Here is a 27852-nt window from a genome sequence, read left to right on the forward strand (position 1 = left end):
AGGGGTCCTTTACCTTTTACAACAGGGGTCAGCAAACTTTTTCATCAGGGGCCAGTCCGCTGTCCCTCAGACCTTGTGGGGGGCCGGACTATTTTTTTTTTGGGGGGGGGGAATGAACGAATTCCTATACCCCACAAATAACCCAGAGATGCATTTTAAATAAAAGGACACATTCTACTCATGTAAAAACACACTGATTCCTGGACCATCTGCAAGCTGGATTTAGAAGGTGATTGGGCCGGATCCTGCACCCGGGGCCTTAGTTTGCCTACCCATGCTTTACATCAAGCACTTTACATCCGTGGTCACATCCAGTGACGTGTTTATCGAGCACTCTTCCTGATTTAGTTCCACAAAGTTTGTGCAGAGGCTAGACAATGCGGTACAATACGATACAATATCTTTATTGTCATTATCCCATGCAGAACAATGAAATTGAAAAACTACATAAAATATTCAAAACCCCCTAAAAACTCTGAAACCCCATTTTAAAATACACTATACTATAGAGACCCCTTATGCTGCGTTTAGAACCAGAATTGCATTTGTGTAGAAACTGTTTCTCAGGCGGCTAGTCCTGGCCTTTATAACCCTATACCTTCTATTATTATTATTACAATGTAATAATAATTACAATGCCGGCTATTGATTGAGCATTCACAATCAATGACTTGCAGGGTGGTTATGCAGCATTGCATCATAGAATCTTAGAGTTGGAAGGGATCCTGACGATCATCTAGTCCAACCCCCTGCAGTGCAGGAATACTGCCCACAGCTGTTCCTGGGTGGTCTCAAACCACCAACCTTCTGGTTAACAGCTAGACACAATGACACATTATATGCCACGGGAGGCACAATTGTTATCGCACACTTTCCGGTGCATTTTCCTGACTTCCTTTTCAAAAGTAGCCTGCTTTTCTGGGGGTGGGGGAATGGGTTTGTTGTTCAAACAAACCACCTTCAGTTGCAAAACTTGCGTTTGCTGGTACAGTGGTACCTCGGGTTAAGTACTTAATTCATTCCGGAGGTCCGTCCTTAACCTGAAACTGTTCTTAACCTGAAGCACCACTTTAGCTAATGGGGCCTCCTGCTGCCGCTGCACCGCCGGAGCCCGATTTCTGTTCTTATCCTGAAGCAAAGTTCTTAACTTGAAGCACTATTTCTGGATTGGCGGAGTGTGTAACCTGAAGCGTATGTACCCTGAAGCATATGTAACCCGAGGTACCACTGTATATGATCGAATCCCACCCCAAAATAGCCGCTGTCCGGAAGCACCTTTTGCGAACGAACCTTTTCTTGAGATCCGTCTGCAACATCAATCATATGAATGTATTATTTAGAATTGAGGAGCTTCTGGTGCACAGAACAGTACTATAGATGGGCTTAAAGCAGGATTCAGGCACTTGCTAAATTAATCTGGATTATGAAAGAGCTATTTGAAAAATGTGCTGCTGGAAGCTGATTTGAATTTCTGCTCCTGTTGCTAAATTGTAATGTTGCTAGGAATTTAGAAGCAGAACTTGATTGGAAGATCTAGCACTATAGCAAAGTAGACAAAGTTAACCCAAACGTTGCTTAATTGGGAAATAGCAATTCTAGGCTAAATATGCTTGAGATTAAATAGGAACTATTTCTTAATTACGCGAGTAGGCTTCCTAGACTTCGGCAGCTTACTGCGGATAAATGTGCTGCAGCTGGAAAAGAATTTCCTTGATTATAAGGCGTGTGTTGGCTTTTAATGGGAATAAATAATTCAATGTTTTCTCCAAAGGAGAAGCACTCTAAATGGCTGTAATGTGGACGAGGAGTGTCTCGTAAAAGGAAACATGAAGAACCCTGTGAGTTTTCAGATACTTAGGGAAGTGCCATCTCATTTTGGACATGTCTGCTGTTCAGGTGAGAACTATTGCACCCATCGCGGTCTCTCCAGAGTGAGCCGGAGCGCTCTGAAAAACAGCTAGCAAAGCCTTAAGCCCCATGGCAACTAATCTGCATCCAATGTGCAGGAGCAAGACTTTTGCTCGCCTTCGGTATGCGCCGACATGAAGCAAGGGTAGAGTGGCCCTCAGGCACTGGCTGAGGTTCCTGCTCTGCCTGGTAATCATTAATTGTCCCACTAAGGGATGCAGGACAATGGCAGCACCAGAAGGACAGCCCAGTCTCGCTGGGACCAGCGCTAACTGCTTCTGCGTGGAAAAAGGGTGTGTTGTTTGGGGTCTTTTTTGTGTATAGCACATTGGAATGATGTTCCTTTGGGAAGGGCGGGGATCCCTGACTCCAGGCTCACTCCATCTCAGTGCAGGAAGTCAGAGCGCAGGTCTGTCTCAAGAATTTCCAAAAGTTCAAAGCGCTTCTTGCCCGGCCAACATGAAGCAAGCAGCTTTTTGGAATACTCTGGAATATACCTGCCGACTTTTGGGAATCTCCACTGGAGCAGGTAAGCAGCACTGTTGGTGTGATTTTCTGCCCTGCGTTTCTGACATGGATACCACTCTGGTTTCTGAAATTCATTCTTACTTTATTTTCTTATACAGGCATACTACTTTTGACACCAGAAACCTTCCCAAGATTACAAAATGAATTAAAGTAAACCTATAAGCAATAAATTTGGGCAGTGTACATATAGATCCACAGTTCTTTTCCTGAGAGTCCGTCCCGTTTGAACAAATAGAATTTAAATGACATAATCCATATACTGTAAGTTTAAAGACCAATGGCACTGGTTTAACAGCATCTTTCTTATTGGTGTACATGATGAAAGGCCACTAATCTGCTGATTATCTGTTTCTCTTCCCTCTTTTTTACCCCTGGCCAAATGTATCCTTTGTGTCAATTTCTCAGTTAATGTGAATTCCCAAATGGAATTCACCACTTTGTTCCTCCTGGTTTTTGCTTGTGGTAGATGAAAATTTGATCTGACTTGGATCCCCTCGCCAACCCCAGTTTATATGGGTTTCACAAAATACAGTACGAGAGCCTGCCCCAGGTGAGGGTGACGGAGGTGTGCAAGGATGAACTAGATTAGTTGTCTGAGTTTTGAAGACCCGACAGGACGCCCATCTTTTAACTAGCACTGTCCTGAAGTTTTTGCTGGTAACTCTCTGCGGTGAATTCATGGGTGGTTGAGGGTAGGGGGGAGAAACCAATCTGTTTTCAAAGCAAAGGCGAATGTTGGCAGAGGTGGCGAACCATCCTTAAGAACAACAACTTTTGCAGAAAGTTGCTGTGCTGCTTCAAGCTGACTGAGATATGTTGCAGTGGGCAGGAACATGACAACCTGGCTGGTCTCCAACTATCTGCGCCTGTTCTTTCTTGCTTGAGGTTGTAGAATCACAGAATTGTAAAATTGAAAGGGACACCAAGGTCCTCTAGTCGAGTCTCCTGTAATGCAGGAATCACTGCTAAAGAATCCCTGAGAGATGGCCATGCAACCTCTACAATTTTTTTATTTTTTATTTTAGCTTAACAGCACCTCTGTTCTTCAGTACTGCACCAGGGTAGATGCTTTCTTCCATCGTTCTCTCCTGATGTAAGGAATTATGTACACATAACATGCAATCGGGACGCGGGTGGCGCTGTGGTCTAAACCACTGAGCCTTGGACTTGCTGATCGGAAGGTCGGCGGTTCGAATCCCCGCGACGGGGTGAGCTCCCATTGCTCGGTCCCAGCTCCTGCCAACCTAGCAGTTCAAAAGCAAGTCAAAAGTGCAAGTAGATAAATAGGTACCACCCTGGCGGGAAGGTAAACAGCATTTACGTGTGCTGCTCTGGTTTCGCCAGAAGTGGCTTAGTCATGCTGGCCGATGACCCGGAAGCTGTACGCTGGCTCTCTCAGCCAGTAAAGCGAGATGAGCGCCGCAACCCCAGAGTCGGTCACGACTGGACCTAATGGTCAGGGGTCCCTTTACCTTTACCTTTAACATGCAGTCGGGACGTAGGTGGCACTGTGGTGTAAACCAATGAGCCTTGGGCTTGCCTATCAGAAGGTCGGCGGTTTGAATCCCTGCGACGGGGTGAGCTCCCGTTGCTCGGTCCCAGCTCCTGCCAACCTAGCAGTTCGAAAGCACGTCAAAAGTGCAAGTAGATAAATAGGTACCACCCGGGCAGGAAGGTAAACAGCGTTTCCCTATGCTGCTCTGGTTTTGCCAGAATCGGCTTAGTTATGCTGGCCACATGACCCGGAAAAACTGTCTGTGGACAAACGTCGGCTCCCTCGGCCAGTAAAGTGAGATGAGTTCCGCAACCTCAGATTCGTTTGTGACTGGACTTAACTGTCAGGGGTCCTTTACCTTTTTTAACATGCAATCAGTGCTTTTTTCCCTTAAAAAAATTGTTTAGGGGTACTCTCATTTTCCTACACATATTGAAATACTGCCTCTCAATGAGGCCAAACTTAGATTCACAAAATGTTTAGGGGTATGCGTACCCCTGTGTACCCCCAGAAAAAAAAGCACTGCATGCAATTAAGCAGACAGATATGAGACTCTTGTACAGGGGGACAGGCGGGGGGGGTCTGTATGAAGATTTCAGAGGATAGCCATCTTCAAAGATGCTTGTAGGATTTTTCTGCCTCAGGTGCCCAAACAACTCGATCCAGCCTTGGTACCCTGGAACTAGACTTGGTGGGAGTGGCCTGCGTTGCTTTGCCTCAGGCAGCAAAATGCCTTGGGCAGTGCCGGGCTGCTCTTTCCTGCCCAGCAACCACAAGTCAGGGAAAGGACTGCACTGTGCGGCAAATACTTTCAGATCACTGGAGTCATTACTAGGTCGCTATCTAACAGGGTAAATTCCCCCCCTATCTTGCTCAAATAATAGTCATGAGTGGAATCTTGAGTTCTATCCTTGCAGCAGTATTATTTAAAACAAACGAACAAGAAAGCATTCGGCAAAGCTGAATAGATGTAAGCAATGCAAGTAAGCAAACTGCAGTTCGTTAAATTAGTCTGTAGTTTTCCAGCTCAAAAGTGTTTTCACTGGACTTTTCAGAAGGTGCATGGAGATTCGTTAGCAATAGGAAAGATTCCATAGGGGAGCACCTAAATCTTGTGCCATGCAGGCATAAGCTATGCAGATTCAGTCACCAGTATTTCCACCTCAAGAGATGAACTCACACAGGTGTGTTGGGAGGAACTCCCACAGAAACACTGCAGAGTGCTTTAGTTACTGCTAGTTCGTGTAGACATTTATATGCTATGAAGACAGTGCCGCATTTACATATAAGCTAAATAAGCTATAGCTTAGGGCCCCACTCTCTTGGGGGCCCCCCCAAAAATTAAAGGATAAAAAATCTGGATGTACATTTCCAAAATATAAGATAAAAAACAAATAAAATAAAACCTACATACAGCAACAGTGTTTTGTGCTGTGTAGGCTCCTATGATGTAAGTCATAGCCTGCTCCCTAAAATATCACTGGTTTGCTCATTTCTATATATAGGGTGCCTACATTCTGCATGTGCCAATGGCTTTAGGTACCTATTAGGTCCATAAATTACCATATAGCATATATTCAACACAAAAAACAGTGACAATCTGTTGTTGACAAAGGACAGCTGGACATATAAAGTGCCCCATTACCTTCAGTAGTTTAGGGCGTCATATATGCTACATGATAATTTATGGACCTACAGTGGTACCTCGGGTTACATATGCTTCAGGTTACATATGCTTCAGGTTACAGACTCCGCTAACCCAGAAATAGTACCTCAGGATAAGAACTTTGCTTCAGGATGAGAACAGAAATCGCATGGCGGCGGTGTGGCGGCAGCAGGAGGCCCCATTAGCTAAAGTGGTGCTTCAGGTTAAGAACAGTTTCAGGTTAAGAACGGACCTCCGGAACGAATTAAGTACTTAACCTGAGGTACCACTGTAATAGGTATCTAAAGCCATTTGCACATAACAAAATATGTATTTTATCAAAGTAATTGTTGAACTGTGATATTTTAGGGAGCAGGCTAGCAGGTGGGGCCCATGACTTACATCATAGGAGCCTACACTACACAAAACACTGTTGCTATATGTAGATTTATTTTATTTGTTTTTTATCTTATATTTTGGAAATATACACCCAGTTTTTTCCTTTAAATTTTTTGGGGGCCCCCCAAGAGATTGGAGCCCTAAGCTATAGCTTGTTTAGCTTATACGTAATTCCGGCACCGCGTGGAGCTTATCCAACAGAATTTTTCAGGTTCCCATTTTCCTCTTGCCAGTTCCACTAAAAATATGAAAGGTTATCACATTATATGCGTGACTACGTGTAGAATTTTTATGTGTTAAATACTCCTGGTTTCCTAAAGTAACCAGTGTACATAACTGTAAAAAAAAACTTATGCAAATATGCTGCAAAAATATTGACTCTTTTGTACGTATTATACATATATTATGCGTAATATTTTGCATATCATTAGTTGGACTGGTTAAGGGAAAACAACAACTTTATTTGACCACGAACCAGTAGCTCAGACATAAGCAGGCACTCAGTACGAGAGATGGACTCATTTAGGCAAACTTGATAGGGTTGGAAGCGCCAAATTCTGCATATAAATTCCATTTAAAGCAGGATTCCCCTGTGGAGGGGTATCTTTGTAAAAACAAATGGAGGCACATGCATAATTAGCTATTGTTCCTTAGTGCATATCCGCTGCAAATTTGCAAACACGAGAAAAGGAAACGCGTAATGTTGCCATCTTTACACTGGCATTTGCCATGGTACACAAACTAACAAATGTTTCTGCCCTATAATGTGTGATTCGTTCCTGCTTTGGCCTGCTGAGTAATTGGAATGCGCCGGTTTCTCTCCCCGACACACGGAGTCGTTTCACTTTATGGCTAGTTGAGACCAGTCTTGGTTTAGGGATTAAACACTGAATGAAAGGAAAGGAGACCGGAATGGAATGTTCCAGGCGTCACAATTCAGATCCCTGGGATCTTTCCTTCTGAATCAGGTCTATCCAAGCCAAAGCTCATTACATCGCCTAATCCTTGGCTCTTTCCTCTGGGCCTTTTCGGTGGCACGAATGCTGTAGTTACTGCCTTTCATCAACATACATGCTTGGTATTGTCTCTCTATCTGGGCTTATCCAGACTTCCTCTTGTCCCACTGTTTTCCCCTGACGAAACCTGCTCTTCAACGCACAATCAGAGCAAACGGCAATTTGGGTTCTAAGCCTAATCATAGAATAGTAGAGTTGGAAGGGACCCCAAGGGATCCTACAATGCAGGAACCTGGACTAAATCATCCATGACAGATGGCCATCCAACCTCTGCTTAAAAACCTCCAAGGAAGGAGACTCCATGACCTCCTGAGAGAGACCATTCCATTGCCTAACAGCTCTTACTGTCAGAAAGTTCTTGCCGATGTTTAGTTGGAATCTCCTTCTTGTAACTTGAAGCCATTGGTTCAGGTCCTACGCTCCAGAGCAGGAGAAAACAAGCTTGCTCCATCTTCCATGTCACAGCCCTTAAAGATATTTGAAGATGTCTATGATCATATCCAGGACGCGGGTGGTGCTGTGGGTTAAACCACAGAGCCTAGGACTTGCCAATCAGAAGGTCAGCGGTTCGAATCCCCGCAACGGGGTGAGCTCCCATTGCTTGGTCCCTGCTCCTGCCAACCTAGCAGTTTGAAAACACGTCAAAGTGCAAGTAGATAAATAGGTACTGCTCCGGTGGGAAGGTAAACGGCGTTTCCGTGCGCTGCTCTGGTTCGCCAGAAGCGGCTTAGTCATGCTGGCCACATGACCCAGAAGCTGTACGCCGGCTCCCTCGGTGAATAAAGCGAGATGAGCGCCGCAACCCCAGAGTTGATCACGACTGGACCTAATTGTCAGGGGTCCCTTTACCTTTTATGATCATATCTCCTCTCAGTACCCTCTAAACACCCATGGCTAAACACACCCATCTCCCTCAACCGTTCCTCATAAGGCTTGGTTTCCAGACCCTTGATCATCTTGGTCACCCTCCTCTGCACACCTGCCAGCTTGTTAACATCCTTCTTAAATTGTGGTGCCCAGAATTGGACGCATTATTCCAGGTGTGGTGCGACCAAGGCAGAAATGAGAGTAGTCCTATTACCAGGTTTTTGTTGATACAGTCCAGTGGATAGCCCTATCCTTTACTGGAACATCCTTCCGGACATTCTTATCAAAAAGCTGATGGAACTAGACCTATCTTCTACCATCTGTCACTGGATTAAAGACTTTCTGAGGGATCGGACACAAACAGTGAGGATTGGGCCTGTTACATCTACCTCCCTGAAGCTCAGCACTGGCACCCCACAGGGATGTGTGCTGAGTCCCTACCTGTACTTGTTGTATACATATGACTGTATTTCATCTGATCCATCTACTGCAATGATTAAGTTTGCAGATGATACTACCATAATGGGTCTAATTACAGGTGGAGATGAATCAGCGTACAGGGGGGAGGTTCAAAAAGTATCTACATGGTGCCTAGAGAATAACATGCACCTAAATATTAGCAAGATAAAGGAGATGGTGTTGGACTTTTGGAGGAAGAGAGGGGAACTAGCCCCATTGTATATCGGGGGGGGGGGAGGGTTGTGCGGAGAGAGTCTCTTCCTTTAAATTCCTGGGCGTTTACCTTAGTGAAGACCTCACTCGGAAAAACAATATAACTCAGGTGCTTAGGAAGGCCCAACAGAGACTCCATTTCCTCAGGGTCTTGCGAAAGAACAATGTTAAACAACAGTTGATGACCTCCTTCTACCGGTCCACAATAGAGAGTGTCCTCTCATATTGTATCACAGTGTGGTACGTTGGCTTGACAGCCACGGACAGAAAGTCTTTACAGAGGGTGGTGAACACAGCACATGATATCATGGGCTGACATCTGATGGGAGGGCGTTCCACAGGATGGGCACCACTACCGAGAAGGCCCTCTGCCTGGTTCTCTGTAACCCCACTTCTCGCAGTGCGGGAACTGCCAGAAGGACCTTGGCGCTGGACCTCAGTGTCCGGGCTCGATGATGGACATAGAGATGCTCCTTCGGGTATACTGGGCTGAGGCCATTTAGGGCTTTAAAGGTCAGCACCAACACTTTGAATTGTGCTCGGAAACGTACTGGGAGCCAATGTAGGTCTTTCAGGATATGTTATATGGTCTCGGTGGCCACTCCCAGTCACCAGTCTAGCTGCCACATTCTGGTTTAGTTGTTGTTTCCAGGTCAAAGATCCCAGATTGTACTGGTCCCGGGGGGAGGTTACCGTGAGGCATGGTCAGAGTTCGGTCCTGGGTCAAGGGTCTGGAGACTGTCCGCCAAGGGTGAAGCGGGGTCCAAAGCGAGAAGCCGGGCGTGGTCGGGAACTCTGGGGAAACAGGTCTGGGTGCTGGCAGAAACAGGTTTCCAACGACGTTGCTCCTGCAACCTGGGAATGGGCTGACCGGCCTTTATTTCCTCTGAGGCCAGGGGCGGTCCCGGTCCACAGGTGACCCGCCTCTCCTGGCCTTAAGGCGAGCACTCCTCCTCAGAGAACTTAGTTTCCTCCACCTCTCTGCCCTGAGCCTCTGCAGCTCAGGAGAGGCTGGAGGGCTACTGGACCCAGGGGCAGCTTCACCTTCCCCTGACAGGGCTGGGAGAGGCGCACCTGTAGGCAATGGGTCCTCAGTCACCTCCGGAGGCAGAGTGGATTCATCCGGTGTCTGCTCCTGAGGATCCGGCACAGGTGCAGGCGCTTCAGATTCAAGGCCCTGCCCCGGCTCAGCCAGCCCTGGAGGCGGGGACTCCTGTGCAGGCTGGGACTCCTCAGGTTCAGCTTCTGAATCAGACTCCCAGGCCATCACACAGATTCACAAGATCTCATGCATGCCAAAAAATCTTGCTAAAATCTTGAGAGCTCACTGAAATATTGTGGGGTCATATGTGCTCTGCAAGATTTTGATGGAAACCACCACTGGCAAGGCAGGATTGGCTGCCCCTCTGGGAGGCTGTGATGGCCTAGGTATCCGATTCAGAGGCTGAACCGGAGGAATCCCAGCCTGCACAGGAGTCCCCGCCTCCGGGGCCGGCTGAACTGGGGCAGGGCCTTGATTCTGAAGCGCCTGCACCTGTGCCGGATCCTCAGGAGCCGGCACCAGGTGAATCCACTCTGGCTCCGGAGATGGTTGACAACTCAGTGCCTACAGGTGAGTCTCCCCCTGGGCCCAGTAACCCTCCAGCCTCTCCTGAACTGCAGAGGCTCAGGGCAGAGAGGCGAAGGGAACTGGTTTCTCCCAGGAGGAGTGCTCGCCTTAAGGCCAGGAGAGGCGGGTCTCCTGGGGGCCAGGACCGCCCCTGGCCTCAGAGCCTGGTCCCAGGTTGCGGGAGCAACGTCGTTGAAGAGCTGTTTCGGCCAGCATCCAGTCCTGTTCCCCCAGAGTTCCTGTCCTTGCCCGGCTTCTCGCTGTGGACCCCGCTTCGCCCGAGGAGGACTGTCTGCCGACCCTTAACTCAGGTCCTGGACCTTGCCCCACGGTAACCTCCCCCCTGGACCAGCACAGGGGCTGACCCATGGAGTTGTTTATGTTTGGAGGGCATTGCACAACAGAGTAAAATGACTCCCAATGCCCCCAGATCCCAAGTGTTATTCCTTGTTCTCGTCTGTGTTTTGTTTCAGTGCTCATTGGCGTTGGCACAGACACACTGCTCCTGGGTCAGTTCAAGAGCCTGGCTGTCTACTTGCTGTGAGTATGGCTGTCTGATTTGGGGGAAATAACGTGGATTTGTGAGAGCGCCTAAATAAGCTTGTGCTGGTCGATGTAAGGACGTCTGCAAACCTGGGCCTGACTTCATACACCATATACAGATGTCAGGGACCATGCTGAGGAGGTCTGCACTGAGGAGGAAAGGTGGGAGCTTCCCCCTCCCCCTGCTCCTGCTCCTTCCCAGGAACAGGAGGACAGTATAGATTTGGAACAGTGGTTTGCAGAGGGGCATAGTTCAGAAGGCAGAAGCTGGGGAATACTGGATGGGGAACCGTCAGCAGAAGCTACACTAGAAGAGAGAGACTTAACAGATTCACAGTCTCTGGACAGCATTCAACCCCCTTCTCCAAGAACACGGAGAGCTCAGAAAGTGTTAGAACAGAAAGCGCAGAGGGTTCAAGCTCAGGTTACAAGATGTAGGAGTAACGTAGATTAATAGGGACAGAGAAGGGGAGTAACCCTTAATTGGGAGCACTGCCATTTCTTTGTTCTCTCACCGTGATTATTAAAGATTCTAACTGGTAAGACGTTCCTTTCGTTTCATCTTTTGTTTACTGCCACGGGGGAGGAAGTCGATTCCCCGAAGCCTGACAACAGGATGCCGAATACTGCACTATGGTCATATCAAGGGTCCTTTGAGGAGGAGGCAACAGGGCTTCAGCAACCTGTCAGGGGCCTGAAGCCTCCTTCCCAAAGGCTGGGAAGCTTCTGCCCAGCTTAGGGAGGGAGGCGGGATGCTCGCACACGCGACATCAGGACATCACTCTCCCAAATTGCCTTCGCAAGCTGTTCCCCTACGAAAAGTTTCACTGCACAACACTGCATGTTCCCCTGTTCATGGCCTAGGACCCTCGTACCTATGGGACCGCCTCTCCCAGTATGCCCCACGGAGAGCCTCAAGGTCCATAAATAGCAACACCCTAGTGGTCCCGGGCCCTAAGGAAGTTAGATTGGCTTCAACCAGAGCCAGGGCCTTTTCAACACTGGCTCCAGCCTGGTGGAATGCTCTGTCTCTTGAGACCAGGGCCCTGCGGGATCTGATTTCTTTCCGCAGGGCCTGTAAGACAGAGTTGTTCCGCCTGGCCTTTGGCTTGGAGCCAATTTGATTCCCTCCCCCTCTTTCTTTTTTCTTTTCCTTTCTCCTCCTGTGATGAGGCTGCATTTTAATATTTTAATGTTTCAATATTTTAATCTTGTATTTTAATCTTGTTTTTAAGTTGTATTCATTCAACTTGTTTTTATTATTGCTTGTTAGCCGCCCTGAGCCTGGCCTTGGCTGGGGAGGGCGGGGTATAAATACTAAATTATTATTATTATTATTATTATTATTATTATTATTATTATTACTACTGAGTGCTGCGGGGGGTTGCCATTTGCTCTTTGTTCCGCGCCTGTTAACGATTTCTTGTTCTTCAGTGTTTCAGGGGTAGCTGTGTCCCTCTGCGAAGCAGCATACTTTGCGGGCCTTCTCTTGACCACTTGCTGCACGTGAGTGCTCCATTGCGTTCCTTCCCCCAACCCTCCTTCCCTCCTACAATTCAGCTTGGGGAAGCACGTCTGGGTTGAGCTGGACTCTGAGCTCTTTTTGAGAGTTCACCTTGAGGGTGACTGACGTTTTGCTTTAGCCAGCTTCTCATCCTTCTACTTCCACTGTAGCCCCAAGACGGGATCTGGGATGCACACTTGTTGGAAGCACGCCAGACGTCGGGGGGCCTTCCAGAAGTTCCTGATGTATGTGTTGCTCTCGGTAGCCTGCTTCCTGCACCCTGTCATAGTTTGGCACGTCACTATCCCAGGTGAGAGGGTGACTGGGAATCACCAGTAGAATGGGGGTTTAATTTTTATTTTTTTGCAAATACAGTAAATAGTAGCTGTAATCCAAAAATTATTTTAGGATTCAAAAAAACAATACAAAGGAGTCACCGAAAAGCATGGATGTTGCAAGCTGATGAATTAAAGCAGCTGCCTTAACTTCCATGCCATATAAGCTGTGATATGGTGTACAGTGGTACCTCGGGTTACATACACTTCGGGTTACATATGCTTCAAGTTACAGACTCCGCTAACCCAGAAATAGTACCTCGGGTTACTGCCGGGAGGCCCCATTAGCTAAAGTGGTGCTTCAGGTTAAGAACAGTTCAGGTTAAGAACGGACCTCTGGAATGAATTAAGTACGTAACCGGAGGTACCACTGTACTGTACTGGTTTGAGTATGGTATGGTATACTAGTAGGAACTGGATATGTTTAGCCTGGAAAAGAGGAGATATGATAGCCATCTTCAAATATCTCAAGGGCTGTCACATGGAAGATGGAGCAAGCTTGTTTTCTCTGGAGGGTCGGACTTGAATCAATGGCTTCAGGATACAGGATACTAAACATCAGGAAAAACTTTCTGACTGTAAGAGCTGTTTGACAGTGGAACGGTCTCCCTTGGGAAGTGGTGGACTCTCCTTCCTTGGAGGTTTTTAAGCAGAGGTTGGATGGCCATCTGTCACTGATCGATTGCAGGAATCTCCTCTTACAAGATAAACATTCCCAGCTCCTTCAACCATTCTTCATAAGGCTTGGTTTCCAGACCCTTGATCATCTTAGTTGCCCTCGTCTGCACACGTTCCAGCTTGTCAACATCCTTCTTAAACTATGGCGCTCAAAATTGGACACAGGATTCCAGGTGTGATTTGACCAAGGCAGAATAATAATAATAATAATAATAATAATAATAATAATAATAATATTTATTTATACCCCGCCCTCCCCAACCAAGGCCGGGCTTAGGGCGGCTAACAAGCAATAATAAAAACAAGCTGAATGAATACAACTTAAAAACAAGATTAAAATACAACAATTAAAATATTGAAACATTAAAATATTAAAATGCAGCCTCATCACAGGAGGAGAAAGGAAAAAGAAAAAAGAAAGAGGGGGAGGGAATCAAACTGGCTCCAAGCCAAAGGCCAGACGGAACAACTCTGTCTTACAGGCCCTGCGGAAAGAAATCAGATCCTGCAGGGCCCTGGTCTCATGAGGCAGAGCATTCCACCAGGAGGAAGCCAGTGTTGAAAAGGCCCTGGCTCTGGTTGAAGCTAATCTAACTTGCTTAGGGCCCGGGACCTCTAGGGTGTTGCTATTTATGGACCTTGAGGCTCTCCGTGGGGCAGACTGGGAGAGGCGGTCCCGTAGGTACAAGGGTCCTAGGCCGTGAAGGGCTTTAAAGGTCAAAACCAGCACCTTAAATCTGACCCTGTACTCCACCTGGAGCCAGTGCAGCTGGAAAAGCACTGGGTGAATATGCTCCCATGTCACAATAGAGTGGTACCATTATTTCCCTTGATCTGGACTGATGAAGCCTAGAATAGCATTAGCTTTTTTCTCCTCACACTGTTGACTCATGTTCAGCTTGAGGTCCACCAAGACCCCTAGACCTCTCTCTCTGTCTCTTTCCTTACTCTCTCCAGGCACGATGCTGGTGGTCACCGGCTTCACCTACTTCCTGCTCAGTAAGCAACAGAAAGAAACCAGAAGACCTGGAGAAGAGCAATACACGGATTCCCAAAGCGCAGCTGTAGCTATGACGGATGCAGGCGACACCGAGCAAACCTACACTTTCCCCAGGGGAGCACCTCAAGGGCAACGCAACTCCCTTCTTGGGTTTCTGAGGAGCTTCTTCAAAAGCTGCAAGAAACTGGACACCGTTGAGGCCTCTTCGAGCTCGCCGCCCACAAGGAGGCAGGTGCACTTTGAAGAGAAGGTGGTGAACATCATTCTTTCTGTCAAAGAAAGCCCAGAAGATCAGGAGAGCTTGGCTGAGGAAACCACATCTGACATGGCTCCCATCCTTCCACCCCAGTTGTGACAGCCTACAGCGGAGACAGCAACAGCGAGAACGGGCTCTTTCTGCTTCTCTATGATCCTAGTATTTGCTGCAGAGACACCTGGAGGCAACTTGTAGAATAAACCTCCCAGCTTTGGTTTAGGCCAGGGGTAGGCAACCTAAGGTCCGTGGGCTGGATGCGGCCCAATTGCCTTCTCAATCTGGCCCATGGACGGTCCAGGAATCAGTGTGGTTTTACATGAGTAGAATGTGTCCTTTTATTTAAAATGCATCTCTGGGTTATTTGTGGGGCATAGGAATTCGTTCCTCCCTCCCCCCAAAATATAGTCTGACCCACCACATGGTCTGAGGGATAGTGGGCCAGCCCATAGCTGAAAAAGGTTGCTGACCCCTGGTTTAGGCCAATGAGAGCAGCCAAGAACTTTCGTTGGTTGAAGTTGGTGGACAGGAATGAATTCCCCAATCGTCCCCATCCTGTTCTCCCAAGTCCATTCTTCTCTACTTTTATTGAAGGAGGGATTTGCCTGGTTTTTGTTGTTGTTGTTGTTGCTTCCTTGTTGTTAGCTGTTTGGTTACTACCATAAGACTTCACAGTGTCGGACTTCCGGCGAGGCAGCATGGCGGCTGCAACAGCAGAAAAGAGCTCCTGAAGCCAGCCAGAGTAAAAGGCTCTGTCTGGCCGATTCCCGGACCCCCAGGACTGCTGCCACCAGCACTGCCAGCGGAGAGGAATCGGGGGTGCCCGGGGCGCCTATCAAAGGAGCCCAAACACCGCCCCACGACCTTGATTGAGCCGGAAAGGCACCCGACCACCCCCCCCAACAGCCGAGAGGAGCTCCAAAACCAGGAGGACAGTGGAGCTAACGCAGAGAGAAAAAGAAAAGGGGGAAAGAAGAAGAAAAAGAAAGAAAAAGGAACCCCAACTTTACCACTGCTGCCCCCATCTCTGCCGACGGGAAAGAAGAGGGGAGGTAGGTGAGCACGGGAAGGCAAGAGAGGCTCCGAAGAAACACGTGGCCTCCAGCAAACAGAGGAAAACCGCATGACAAAGGAGATCTATTGCAGAAAGGAAGAAACTACCCCCTTCTTTTTTCCTTTTTTTTTAAAAAAAATAAATCCTTTTTTAACCCCTTCCTCCCCCTCTCCCTTTTTTTTAAAAATAATAATAATAATAATTCTTTTTTATTCCCCCCCCCATATACCTACTTTTATCATTTTTCTTTTTAAAAGAGGGGCCACTGCTGCTGCAGCCACCCTTTATTTGAATCTTTATTTTTATTTCTATCTTTTCTACACACTATTTAAAGACACACTTTTCCACACACACACCCCCTCAATTTAAGCCTCATTTTATTTCCTCCTCAAACTCCCCTCTTAAGAATTAAAATGGCAGTACCCAGAAAACAGCCCTGAACCATCACAGGCCATTTCCTGGGACTGCCACTTCGCCCCAGACTTTCCACTCTCTTTTACCTATCCTCTTTTACCTATACTTTACTCATTTTTTAAAAAATAAAATAAAATAAAAAGCTCTATCTATCTATCTATCTATCTAAAGACAACCCCCCCTTTTTTTTACCTTTAATTCTCATTTTTATCTTTTACCTGTACATTTTTAATTACATTTTTACAAACAAAAAATAATAACAATAATTAGGGGGAAACATTATTATTATTATTATTATTATTATTATTATTTTAAAAAAACATACAATCCCCCCCCCTCTTTCTCTTTTTAAAGCCCTTTCTTTTCTATTTGTTGGCTTGTTCTTGAGGGGGGAATCTTTCGCCCCCAGCTACGACCACCACTCTCTTTTAAAACAAAAATTTCCTCTATATCACTGCTATTGCTATTGATACTCTCCCCCACAACTTCCCCCCCTTTTTTATTTTTCTCTCCCTTTTTGCTCTCCCCTCTCTCTCTTCACCCCTCCTCATTTTTTCCTTTTATCCCACCTTTCATTTTCCATCCCCAATTTTGTTTTCTATCCCTTTTATTTTTTAAAATCAACCCCCCCTTTTTAGCCTGTTCGTCAGTTTGTTTTTGAGAGGGGAGCCCTTTCCCCCCTCCCCCCACCCCCTCTTTTAAAATAAGACTTTCCCCCATACCATTGCAGCAGCTCACCCTCCCTCCCCTCTCCCCCTCTCTTTTCTTCTCCTTCCTTTTCCCACCCTTCCCCCTCCTCCTCTCCTCTCCTCTTCTCTCCCTCCTCCCTCTCTCCACCCCCCCTTCCCCTAAAGGAAACACATACACACATTCATATCACCCTATCATAATTTGCCCCCCTCATACTATAGCTAAAACTACTGCTGCAATCTAATACCGCTGATATTACTGTACTATCTCTCCTCTCTCTTTCAACTCTCTTTTTGTCTCTCTCTCTCTCTCTCTCTTCTCTTTTACTCCAATCTCCCCTCTCCCCCCCGCCTCCCCCCTTCTTCTTTCTTTCTTCTTCTTCTTCCCTTTTTTCTCCCTCCACCCTTTACATATAGCCTATTTGTCTGTCCCTGTTTCTGAGCGCACTCCCAACCCCAACTTCCACCTTAACTGGACCCCAATACCCCTTTTGGGCATATACAACCCCCTCCTAAACACATATTTCCCCTGGCCCCACCCCTCTAATCTCTTGCATCTCTACTTGCTAACCCCCCTCCCTTTATATGAACTGTCTGTCCATTAGTCTACCCATCTCTGCTTACCTGCCCCCCCCCGCCTCGGTGGCACCGCTGAGGCAACTACAGAAGCCCTAGAGAAGTTCTTAAAACACAGGCTAGAAGTGACACAAATGACCACCTAATCCAAATGCTCTGTAAAAGCCACCAGCCAGCAAAGCCTGATCAGCTCAGCAACCCAACAATACCCAGGAATCACCACTGCCACAACTCCTAACCACCACACGCCCTACCCCAAGAGGACGCCAAGCCAACCTCAAACCAAAACCATCAGGGAGACCGAGATGACACCAACCAGGGAGATGGCAAACAATGCTAAGATGGTAACTCCCCTTCAAGATGATGACCACCCAATAACGAAACGAGATCTGAGGGAAATGGAAGCAAGATTAGAAGCACGATTAGAAGAAACACTGAAGGCCACAATGGCTCCCATGCAGGTACTAATCAACAATCTAACCTCCAAAGTGGAAGCTCTAGAGAACAAGAACCAAATGCAAGAAAGAATAATAGAGCAATACCGGGAGGAGAACGCACGTGTGAACAAGAAACTGGACGAACTGGTAAACCAAATGGAAGCAGAACACAGAGAGATGAAAATTAAGCAAGCCGACCTTGAAGACCGCAATAGACGTTGTAACATCCGCTTCCGCAACTTTCCTGAAAAAACAGAGGAGAAAAGCCCAGCAGACCTAATTATACGCTGGCTGAAAAACACAATCCCAAGCCTGAAACTTGAGGCAGATGACCTGGAGAGGGCTCACAGAGCCCTAAAACCTATGCCAAAACCCAGCGCCCCCCCAAGAGACATCATTGTATGCTTCACACGCTACAAAAAGAAGGAAGAGGTATGGAACCACCTCAAAAACTCAACCAACCTTCGATATGGAGAAACCCCCATTCTGGCCTTACAGGACCTATCTCAGGATACCCTAAACCGGAGGAAAAACCTGCGCCCATGCACCCAGCGTCTCCAACAAGCAGGGATCAAATACCGATGGGGCTTCCCCTTCCGCCTCATTGTAACAACCAATACAACACAACACATGGCTACCAACATACCTGAGGCCCTGCAACTACTAAAAAACCTTGAACTCAACCTCCCACCGGAATGGCAACCAACAAACCCACCAAGTGACAGCCCCAACCATGAGGAAACAACAGCAAACAACTGGACAACGGTACAGAAGAAAAAGAAACAACAGAAGCGGCACAACAACGCAAACCAATACAGGCAAGCATCATGCTCAGAACCGTCCCGCCGGCCATACGACACAAGAAACCAGACCAAGATTAACCAAACCAATTCATCGCAGATGGACAACCCTACAACAACAACAACCCCAGCTGAATGAAGCAACCAGGAAAAAACCACAAACTGAAGGACTGGTGATTCCCCCCCCCCTTTTCCCCTCCCCCCCAAAAAAACATAGATTTAGTTAACACCATCAACATCCCCCCAGCCCCGCACCCCCACAGGAATCCCCACCCCAACACCAGTCCAGACGACCTCAACCACATTCCCCATCACCCACACCTTCAACACCCCCATACTCCATACTAGGGAAAAACAACTCCTCCAACCTTAATAACACAACCCACAATCAGGCTAAAATCTGATACCCAACCAGCACTATGGTGGCACCAGAGCGTACCAGCACCCACATCCCCACCCCAACACACCAACAATGTTGCTCATAACATTGGCAACATTGCTTATGAACCTTATACCTGACAGCGACGTTACAAAGTCACTTCACACCGTCTCACTGATCACCCCCTATCGCAAACAACAGGGGGGATGGCCTGTCCTTGAACACGGCCTTCCACACCAGCTGAGACCTAGGACCAACTGGCTAAATGCCAGATGGCCTAAAATACCCCAAACAAACACCTATATGACTACATATAGGAAACTCTCTACAACTTACCCCCTACTCTTTAACCCAAATCTTACTCTAATCCCATTAGCTCCCCACCCACCACACCCTAGGTCAGCGCAACCCCACTGGTTCTTTAAACAACACGAAGAGAGAGACACAAGACAACCCAAATGGGTTGGCAGGGAATCGCCCCACATAATAGATAAGCAAGATGGCTAACCTAAAAGCAATTACATTAAACGTGAGGGGGCTGGGAAACCCCATCAAAAGAAAACGCATCACCTCATACATAAACACCATGAAACCACACATCACCTTCCTACAAGAAATACACAACCCACCCAAAGGCAGCAAACTCCTGAGTGACCCCCGCTTCAGTCAACAGTGGGTCGCACAAGGCTCAGGGAAAGCTCGTGGTGTAGCCATAATACTCAGTAGAGACCTGAACTTCACTGCCACAACAGTCCTCAAGGACAAAAAAGGCAGATTCATTTTCGCTAAAGGGACACTAGATGGCAAAATCAAACTGACAATCGGCTCCATATATGCCCCAAACACGAAACAATTAGAATTCTTCCAGAAGACACTAAACAAATTCCTCTCCTTCTCTGAAGGGGAAGCAATCCTAGGAGGGGACCTCAATCTAAATATGAAAGGTATATCTCTGAAAGATATCCACCCCACAACCCCATGGGCAACCTTCCTCCGAAGGAAACCCCCAACAACCAGGAACTCTTACAAGTTACTAAAAATGCTAAAAAACAGGGGTCTCTACGACATTTGGGGTGAGCAAAACCCGGGAGACATCAGCCATACATTCCAATCGGGACGCCATGATACAGTGTCCAGACTGGACAGCATTCTACTCACACAGGGTCTGATCCCCTCAGTAGAATCAACAAACATAGGTAACATTAAAATCACAGACCACGCCCCAGTAGAAGTCATTGTTAAAATAGGAGAAGGAACACAAACCACCCCATCATGGTCCTTCAGTCCTATCCTAACTACAAACAAACAAATTAGAGAGAGTCTCACAAAAACCCTCCAAAACTACTTCAAAGAAAACGATGTAAACAACATAACAACCCCCCTCCTATGGGACGCAATGAAAGCGGTCACCAGAGGAGCTTGCATAAAAGAGAAAACATTCCTTAAAAAACAAACCTCCTCAAAAATTAGCAAAATAGAACAAGACATCACAGCCCTCTCATCACGCTACAAACAAACAGGATCTAAAAAACTCCTCAAACTTATAGAACAAAAAAGGAGAGAACTAGACTCCCTAGAAATTAACAAAACAATGATCAACATTCTATACTCTAAACAACGTTTCTATGAATATGGAGGGAAAAACTCCAGATCACTAGCAAATAGATGTAGGAAAAAAGCACTCAAAACAAGAATACACTGCATCACCAAAAAAGACGGCAACATAACATTCTCCCCCAAAGAAATAACCTCAGAATTTGCAGAATTCTACTCCAACCTATACACCTCCCATAACCCACCAGAGAAGGAAATCAGAACATTTCTAGCAGGACTGACCATGCCTACCCTAACTGATGAGGAACAGGAATTCATGGACAGCCCTATCACCCCAGAGGAAATAGATGTGGTCCTCAAAAACCTGAAACCACACAAAGCCCCAGGCCCAGACGGCTTCACAGCAGAATTCTATAAGAAATTCAAAGAACCCTTGATGCCCTACATGACCCGCCTATTCAACGACATCATAAAAGGGGGCCCCATCCCCAAAATCTGGACCCACTCCAAAATAGTCTCCATCCCAAAACCACTAAAAGACAGCCTCAAAGTAGAATCATACTGCCCAATCTCATTAATAAACCAAGACTACAAGATATTCACATCAATCTTGGCCAACCGCCTAAAAATCTTCCTACACAAGTTAATAGCCCCAGACCAGACTGGCTTTGTCCCCAGCCGCAATATAACAGACCCCATCAGGAAACTACTGAACCTGATCGAACACAGCAAGGCAACCAAACTCCCATTGACAATTATGTCCCTAGACATCCTCAAAGCCTTTGATTGCTTGGAGTGGAAATACATACTAGCAGTACTAACTAACATGAAATTCGGCCCCAACTTCCTACAAATCCTCAAACAAATATACTCCCAAGCCTCAGCAAAATGCAGAACTAACAATATGGATTCTAACACTATAGCTATCCAAAGAGGCACGAAACAAGGATGCCCACTGTCTCCCTTCTTATTTATCCTGGCTCTGGAACCCCTAGCAATCCGCATCCGAGCAGCCACAGACATCAAGGGAGTGGAAATAAAAGGCAGAACCTATAAATTAGGGCTCTTTGCAGATGACCTAATGGTCACAACACCAGACCCCATAAGCACAGCAACCTCCCTAATCAGAGAACTCAACACATTTGCAATGGTGTCGGGCCTACAGGTAAATTTTACAAAGTCAGAAGCTATGTGCTTCAACACCCCTCCTCACACCCAAAAAGAACTCACGAAGGTCACCAAAATAAAACTTTGCCACACCAAGTTCAGATACCTAGGGGTACAAATAACCAGAAACCTCAATAAATTGTACCTCCACAACTACAAGCCCCTGTGGCGACAAATTAACAAAGACCTAAAGAGATGGAATAACATGAACTTCACTCTCTCAGACAAAATAGCCATGATCAAAATGATCACACTCCCAAAACTAACCTACCTATTCCAAACCCTCCCAATCTGGATCCCCTCAACCCAACTTCGCAGTTGGCAGAGAAAACTACACTCTTTCATCTTCTCACATAAAAAACCAAGAATAAGCCCCAAATACCTGCACCTCCCCACCTCAGAAGGAGGATGGGGAATCCCCAACATAGAAGCATATTACAATGCCAACCAAATACGCCATATAATCCCATATATACTAGAAGATGAGACAAAACAATGGGTACACCTAGAGAGGGACACAATTGAAAACACCTGCACCACAACATACCCACTCCTCCCAAACAAACTAAAGAAAATTCCCACAACACTTAACAGGTACACACAGACCATGCTCAAAGCATGGAAAACACAAATAGGCAAACTATCCCCAACCCCATCCCCACTAATCCCCCTGGCGTACCACCCATTATTCCACCATGCAGCACAAAACCTCAAGATAAAAACCTGGCGAACCAAAGGCTTATATCGCCTAATAGACTTTTATAAAAATAACAAACCCTTGTCAACACAAGAAATACAAGACAAACTAGAAGACACCCAAATGCCCTGGTTAACACAACACCAACTACATGCCCTCTTAAACAACCCAACAGTAAAATCAGCAGCAACTAGGCCCCTGACAACCTTCGAAAACCTCCTCCTAACAACAAAGGGAAACGGTAAAGGGACGGTATCCGCAATATACAAAATACTACTCCATAATCCCGCAAATCCCCTAGACGCAATCAAAAAACAATGGGAGAATGACATAGGCTATGAGATTAACCCCACTCAATGGACAAGAATGTGGTCTAAACCCCCCTTTAAATCCATATCAACGAAAAGAAAAGAACTCACACTGAAACTCACCTACAGGTGGTACCTAACACCAAGGAAACTAGCGCTAATACACCCAGGAACCTCACCAAAATGCTGGAGAGGGTGCACCTCCACAGGCACATACCTCCACATGTGGTGGGAGTGTCCCAAAATTCAACTATTCTGGACAACAGCCATACAAGAAATATGTAAAATAACTAAGCAAGTAATAGACATCACCCCAGAATTGGCCCTACTAAACATCTTCCAAGACAACAATGCCCATTTACACCACAAAGAACTCATAACCCACCTGCTCTCAGCAGCCAGAAACACCATAACCAGACACTGGAGAGACCTGTCAGGAGTAAGCATGGACCAATGGTACCAAATAGTATGGGAAACAGCACTACTAGAAAAATTAACTAATAAACTGAAACTGACACGGGGACAAACAGAAGAAGAAGCCTTCACCCCGGTATGGCTCCCCTTTATCACATACACAGCCCAACAGGACAATGACAATAATCCACCAACAGCATACAAATCAATATGGCTAACCTGATCCAAAACACCCACCCACCTCACTCACACATGAAAACAAAGATCACCACAGCCAATCACAAGCAAACAATCACACCCTAGGCCAACCCCAACCTCTCTCACCACCAAAGGAACACAAGTGAACAACACAAGCAACGCTGACACCAAACTCTACATACATTAAACATAATAGAAACACCGCCACCCGACCCCACCCCTATCCACCTTCCCTCTCTCCACCCCCCCTTTCTTTTTTCTTTTTCTTTTTTTCCTTCTCCCCCTAATGCCTCAACAAATGAAATGGATTTGTAAAAATGTTACATGGAAAGAAAAAAATACGAGGCACTACACTTCTGTAAAACAAGAAAATCCTTAATAAAATATTAAAAAAAAAAAAAAGACTTCACAGTGTCCAGTCTGTGGAATGGAGCCAGGACTATGTTGCAGAAAACAGTGAACACAGGAACACAGTGACTGAGAGGGACATAGACCAGGCAACAGCTCACATTTTGTGTCAGTGTCCCTCCATGAATTATCTAGAACCTGACATACATAAACGTGTTTTAATTGAGCATTGTGGCTTCCAAGGCCCCAGAGGGGTAGCAAAAACTCCCCTTCCCAAATTTTCTTCAGTGATGTCGTAAGAATTCCTAAAGGATGAAAAACATCTTCATGTATGTGACAACGGCCGCGAGAGTTTTAATAGCACAAGGATGGAAGACGGAAGAAACCCCAACTAAAGAATCATGGCAAGAAAAATTGATGGACTATGCAGAACTGGCACAACTGACATACAAGCTACGGGACAAGGATAACTGTGACTTTAAAGATGAATGGGAACCCTTTACAAAGTATTTAAAGCGAACTGGACTCCTTGGCCGGTTTTGAATAAACATTCACAAACTTTTTATTGATAATTATTACTTAAATAGTTTAGGATCTATACAACTGTGTAACATGCAGAAAACAGCATTTTTAGAGAAATCAAAGACTGGAACTGAGGGAAGTCGGGGGTGGGGGTAGGTGGGTTCTGTGGGGGAGGGGGCAGGAAAAAAAGGGGGAAAATAAGGATGATATGTTTCTGGATAATATGTTTTGTTTTAATTTTGAATAAAAAAGTAATAATAATAAAAAAAGAATTCCTAAAGGAAGGAAGGAAATAATAAGCCCACCAGGTTGTTTTGGGCCTAAAGTTGTCTCTACCTTGCTCCCCTTGACTGTGCTCAGCCAGCAGTAAAATAAAACAGCTAGCAAAAGACTTCCAAGTGTCCCTGTTTTCCAGAGACAGTCTCGGATTTACAGAAGCTGTAAATCTGATTTGATCCTGAAATGTCCCACTTTTCCATAGGACGTCCCTATTTCCTTAGGATGTCCCTATTTTCATCGGAGAAATGTTGGAGGGGTATGGAGTTATGTGACCCCTGAGCCAAGGAGATAAGTAACTATACAACTATACAAACTTTAGAAGACACCTGAAGGCAGTCCTGTAGTGGGAAGCTTTTTAATGTTTAATGTTTTATTATGTTTTTATATATGTTGGAAGCCACCCAGCGTGGCTGAGGCAACCCAGTCAGATGGGCGGGGTACAAATAATAAAATTATTATTATTAGCATGGAATAGGATGTCCCTATTTTCATCGCAAAAATGTTGGAGGGTGTGTAACTAGACTCACAGAGCAGAGTCAGATGAGAGGAAAGGAAAAATAGCCTACAAAGGCTGAGGACCAGGGCATCACCCACCAGTATTTACAGACCCTCCAAGTCACCTTATTTTCCAGGGACGTCCCTGATTTGGAGAAGCCGTCCTGGTTTCTGATTTGATCCCGGAATGTCCTGCCTTTCCTTAGGATTTCCCTGTTTTCATTGGAGAAATGTTGGCGGGTATGGAGTTATCCGACCCCCGAGCTTTCTGAAGGCAATCTTGTTGGGTCCCTTCCAACTCCAAGATTCTTTGAGCTGTCCTCCTGACCGAGCCATTTTATATACACCAAAAAGTGGCTGTAGTTAAGCCCATGTGGCCAAATGTGGCTAAAGAACCATGTATAGTTTCCTCTCCCTTTTGCAGTAATCTGAGAGCGGAGGCAGGAAAATGTCACCCCTCTGCAGTCTGCTGCATGAACTGTTTCATGGTAGCCTAAAGCAATGAACCTGAGATATGGATTTCTCATATGGAAAGCACCCCTTTGCAACCTTCGTTTTGCCTGTGGAATGGAAACGAGTGTCAAACAGTTCAGAGAATGAGTAATATGAGATGTGCAACGGGCTTTTTGCATACCAAAAACACACACCCTATAATATCATCCAGATACAAAAATAACCCAAACACTTTTGCAAGCAGATGCAAAATACACCCAGTTCTACCTTGGACAAATGCTTGGTTTGGTCACAGATGTAAGACAGTTCCTTTTCTGGGCTGAAGATGGCAATAGATTCCCATAAGAACCGATTGCAGTGGTGATCTGTTAGGTTGCTTCACTTTGGCGGACAGAATGCCCTGCCCTGGCCGTGCAGCTCCCAAACCACACACACAGACCATAAGTTAATACGCTCTCCACAGTGCAATGGTAAAATGCCATCAACAGGTCCTTTGCAGCCTTTGCTGTCACCTGCTCATCTTGATCTGCCAAGAGAAAGGACACTGTGGCAGTGGCTGGGCGACCTGGAATGGACAATAAAAGAGGGGTGATAATCTCGCTCCTCAAGTCTTTATAAAGAGTGCAAGCCAGAAGGGCATGCGCCACCGATTCGGTGCTGCCATCTCCACAGGTACATAAGCGTTTTTCATGTGGAATCTGTCGGAATCGCCCCTCAAGTACAGCTGAGGGCAATACATTCAATCTTGCAATCTGTATTTTAGAATTGCTAGGTTATGCAGATAGGGTGCCAGAGAGTTGAAATGGGAAGGTGGAAAATAGTCATACCGTGGGCAAAATTTCCTTATTGTGGCCAAGTTGTTCTGATGCTTGATATCATTTAGGCGCTGACAAATTCGACTATTTGCTTTGCGTGTTCAGACCCAGAAACCTCCCCCCTAAATAAATTCACACCTGTCTCAAATTTTGGTTTTGGTTTTTGTCAGAATTTAGGCCACAACTTTATTGATTACAGAAAGTGACTGGTTGCATAGGCTCTGGTTCAACTAGCTCCCTGCCATGCAGGTAGCGCTGACCCAGGGTTCCAGCACAGGTCAGCCAAGGGTGAACACCTGGATAAGCGGAAAGCCGGGAATGGGCTAACTCCACCACCCAAATGTCCCCCTGGACTCAGGCACGGGCACAACTCCCTCTCAGGGGTTGACCAAACCATCGAGTCCCTGGATTCTTTTAACAGAATACCCTTCACATAGGGATGGCGAGAGCGTTCTCCCATCCCTATCACCTGAACCAGAGCCTATCCGCACCCTTACAAGTTGTGACGATTTGTTACATGGCAGGCGAAACCCAAATGGCAACAGCCAATCAGCCAAGTAGGGAAAATTCCTGCTGTGCCCCTGTCCCAACGACAGATGACACACGACGGCATAGCAAGGTGAAACACAAATCCCTAAAATTAGGGAGAGGTGGGTGGGTGTTCCGAATGCAAACGCCGAAAGAGGAAGCTCTGGATCACGTGAATGGGCATAAATAGGTCCCTCGAACTGTTTGGACTGCGTCCCATTGGCCAGATTGTACCCAGCTTCGAGGGACCTACCAATCGGGAGTTGTGGCTGACCAAATGTACCCACCCACAACACAGGGTGTCGGTTTTCCGGGTCTCACCAGAATACATGCCCTCTTTAAGGGAGGACCCAATTTACCAAAACCCCAAGTGAGTAGCTGCTGTCGTGATAAACCACAAGAGTGAAGCTTTTGATAGACAATTTTAGTTCAGGCGCTCTTGTGACAGATTCTTGGTGATAAAAATGCCACCAGTGAAGGACCCCTTGCTAACCACTTAGGCGGCCGGGATAATGCTCTCATTTTTCTCTGGAAAATGAATCTGAGGCATTTTAGCTTTCCTGAGTGTTCGGTGCTCTGTAATGGCACCCTCGCCTGTTCTTTCTGGTTGGCCTTTCAAAGTGCCCGCAGGCTGAATTCAGGCCGGAGATCAAGGCAGCTGCAACACACAGCCTCAACTGAGGGCAATTGTGCTTTGCAGACCTCTGATTTCTTCCTAGGGAAGTTAATGGACGGAATGAGGGGAGGGAAGCTGAGAAACTAGGAAAGCTTGAATATTCTGGGTGGTGTGGCAGAAAGTTTGCTAGGAGATGTCTGCAGACAGTGCCGGATTTACGTATAATCTAAGCAAGCTATAGCTTAGGGCCCCACTCTCTTGGCCCCCCCCAAAAAAAAATTAAAGGGAAAAAACTGGATGTACATTTCCAAAATATAAGATAAAAAATAAATAAAACCTACATACAGCAACAGTGTTTTGTGTTATGTAGGCTCCTATGATGTAAGTCATGGGCCCCGCCTGCTCCCTAAAATATCACAGTTCAACAATTACTTTGATAAAATACATATTTTGTTATGTGCAAATGGCTTTAGATACCTATTAGGTCCATAAATTACCATATAGCATATATTCAACACAAAAAAACAGTGACAATTTGGTGTTGACAAAGGACAGTTGGACATATAAAGGGCCCCATTACCTTCAGTAGCTTAGGGCCTCATCAAACCTAAATCCATCCCTGTCTGAAGGTATGAACCAGGTGATTTAACTGTCCAT

At 46.2% G+C, this 27852-nt stretch overlaps 1 protein-coding gene across 1 annotated transcript; it reads left to right on the top strand.

Moving 5' to 3' along the window:
* The first annotated feature begins 969 nt into the window (after positions 1–969).
* Positions 970–15121, top strand: TMEM72 (transmembrane protein 72). Its single transcript, XM_081005726.1, has 5 exons — positions 970–2437; positions 10613–10679; positions 12117–12188; positions 12357–12496; positions 14157–15121. The coding sequence occupies exons 1-5, from the start codon at positions 2242–2244 to the stop codon at positions 14552–14554; spliced, it is 873 nt and encodes a 290-aa protein (XP_080861852.1). The 5' UTR covers positions 970–2241; the 3' UTR covers positions 14555–15121.
* Positions 15122–27852: the final 12731 nt, after the last annotated feature.

This window comes from Podarcis pityusensis (assembly GCF_964106645.2).
Source record: "Podarcis pityusensis genome assembly, chromosome: 5".
Classification (NCBI taxonomy): domain Eukaryota; kingdom Metazoa; phylum Chordata; class Lepidosauria; order Squamata; family Lacertidae; genus Podarcis; species Podarcis pityusensis.

Coding starts and splice junctions, on each gene's coding strand:
- TMEM72 (XM_081005726.1), top strand. CDS start 2,242: ATGATGTTCCTTTGGGAAGGGCGGGGATCCCTGACTCCAGGCTCACTC. Junction 10,680..12,116: donor AGCCTGGCTGTCTACTTGCT/GTGAGTATGGCT, acceptor CTTGTTCTTCAG/TGTTTCAGGGGTAGCTGTGT. Junction 12,497..14,156: donor TTGGCACGTCACTATCCCAG/GTGAGAGGGTGA, acceptor TACTCTCTCCAG/GCACGATGCTGGTGGTCACC.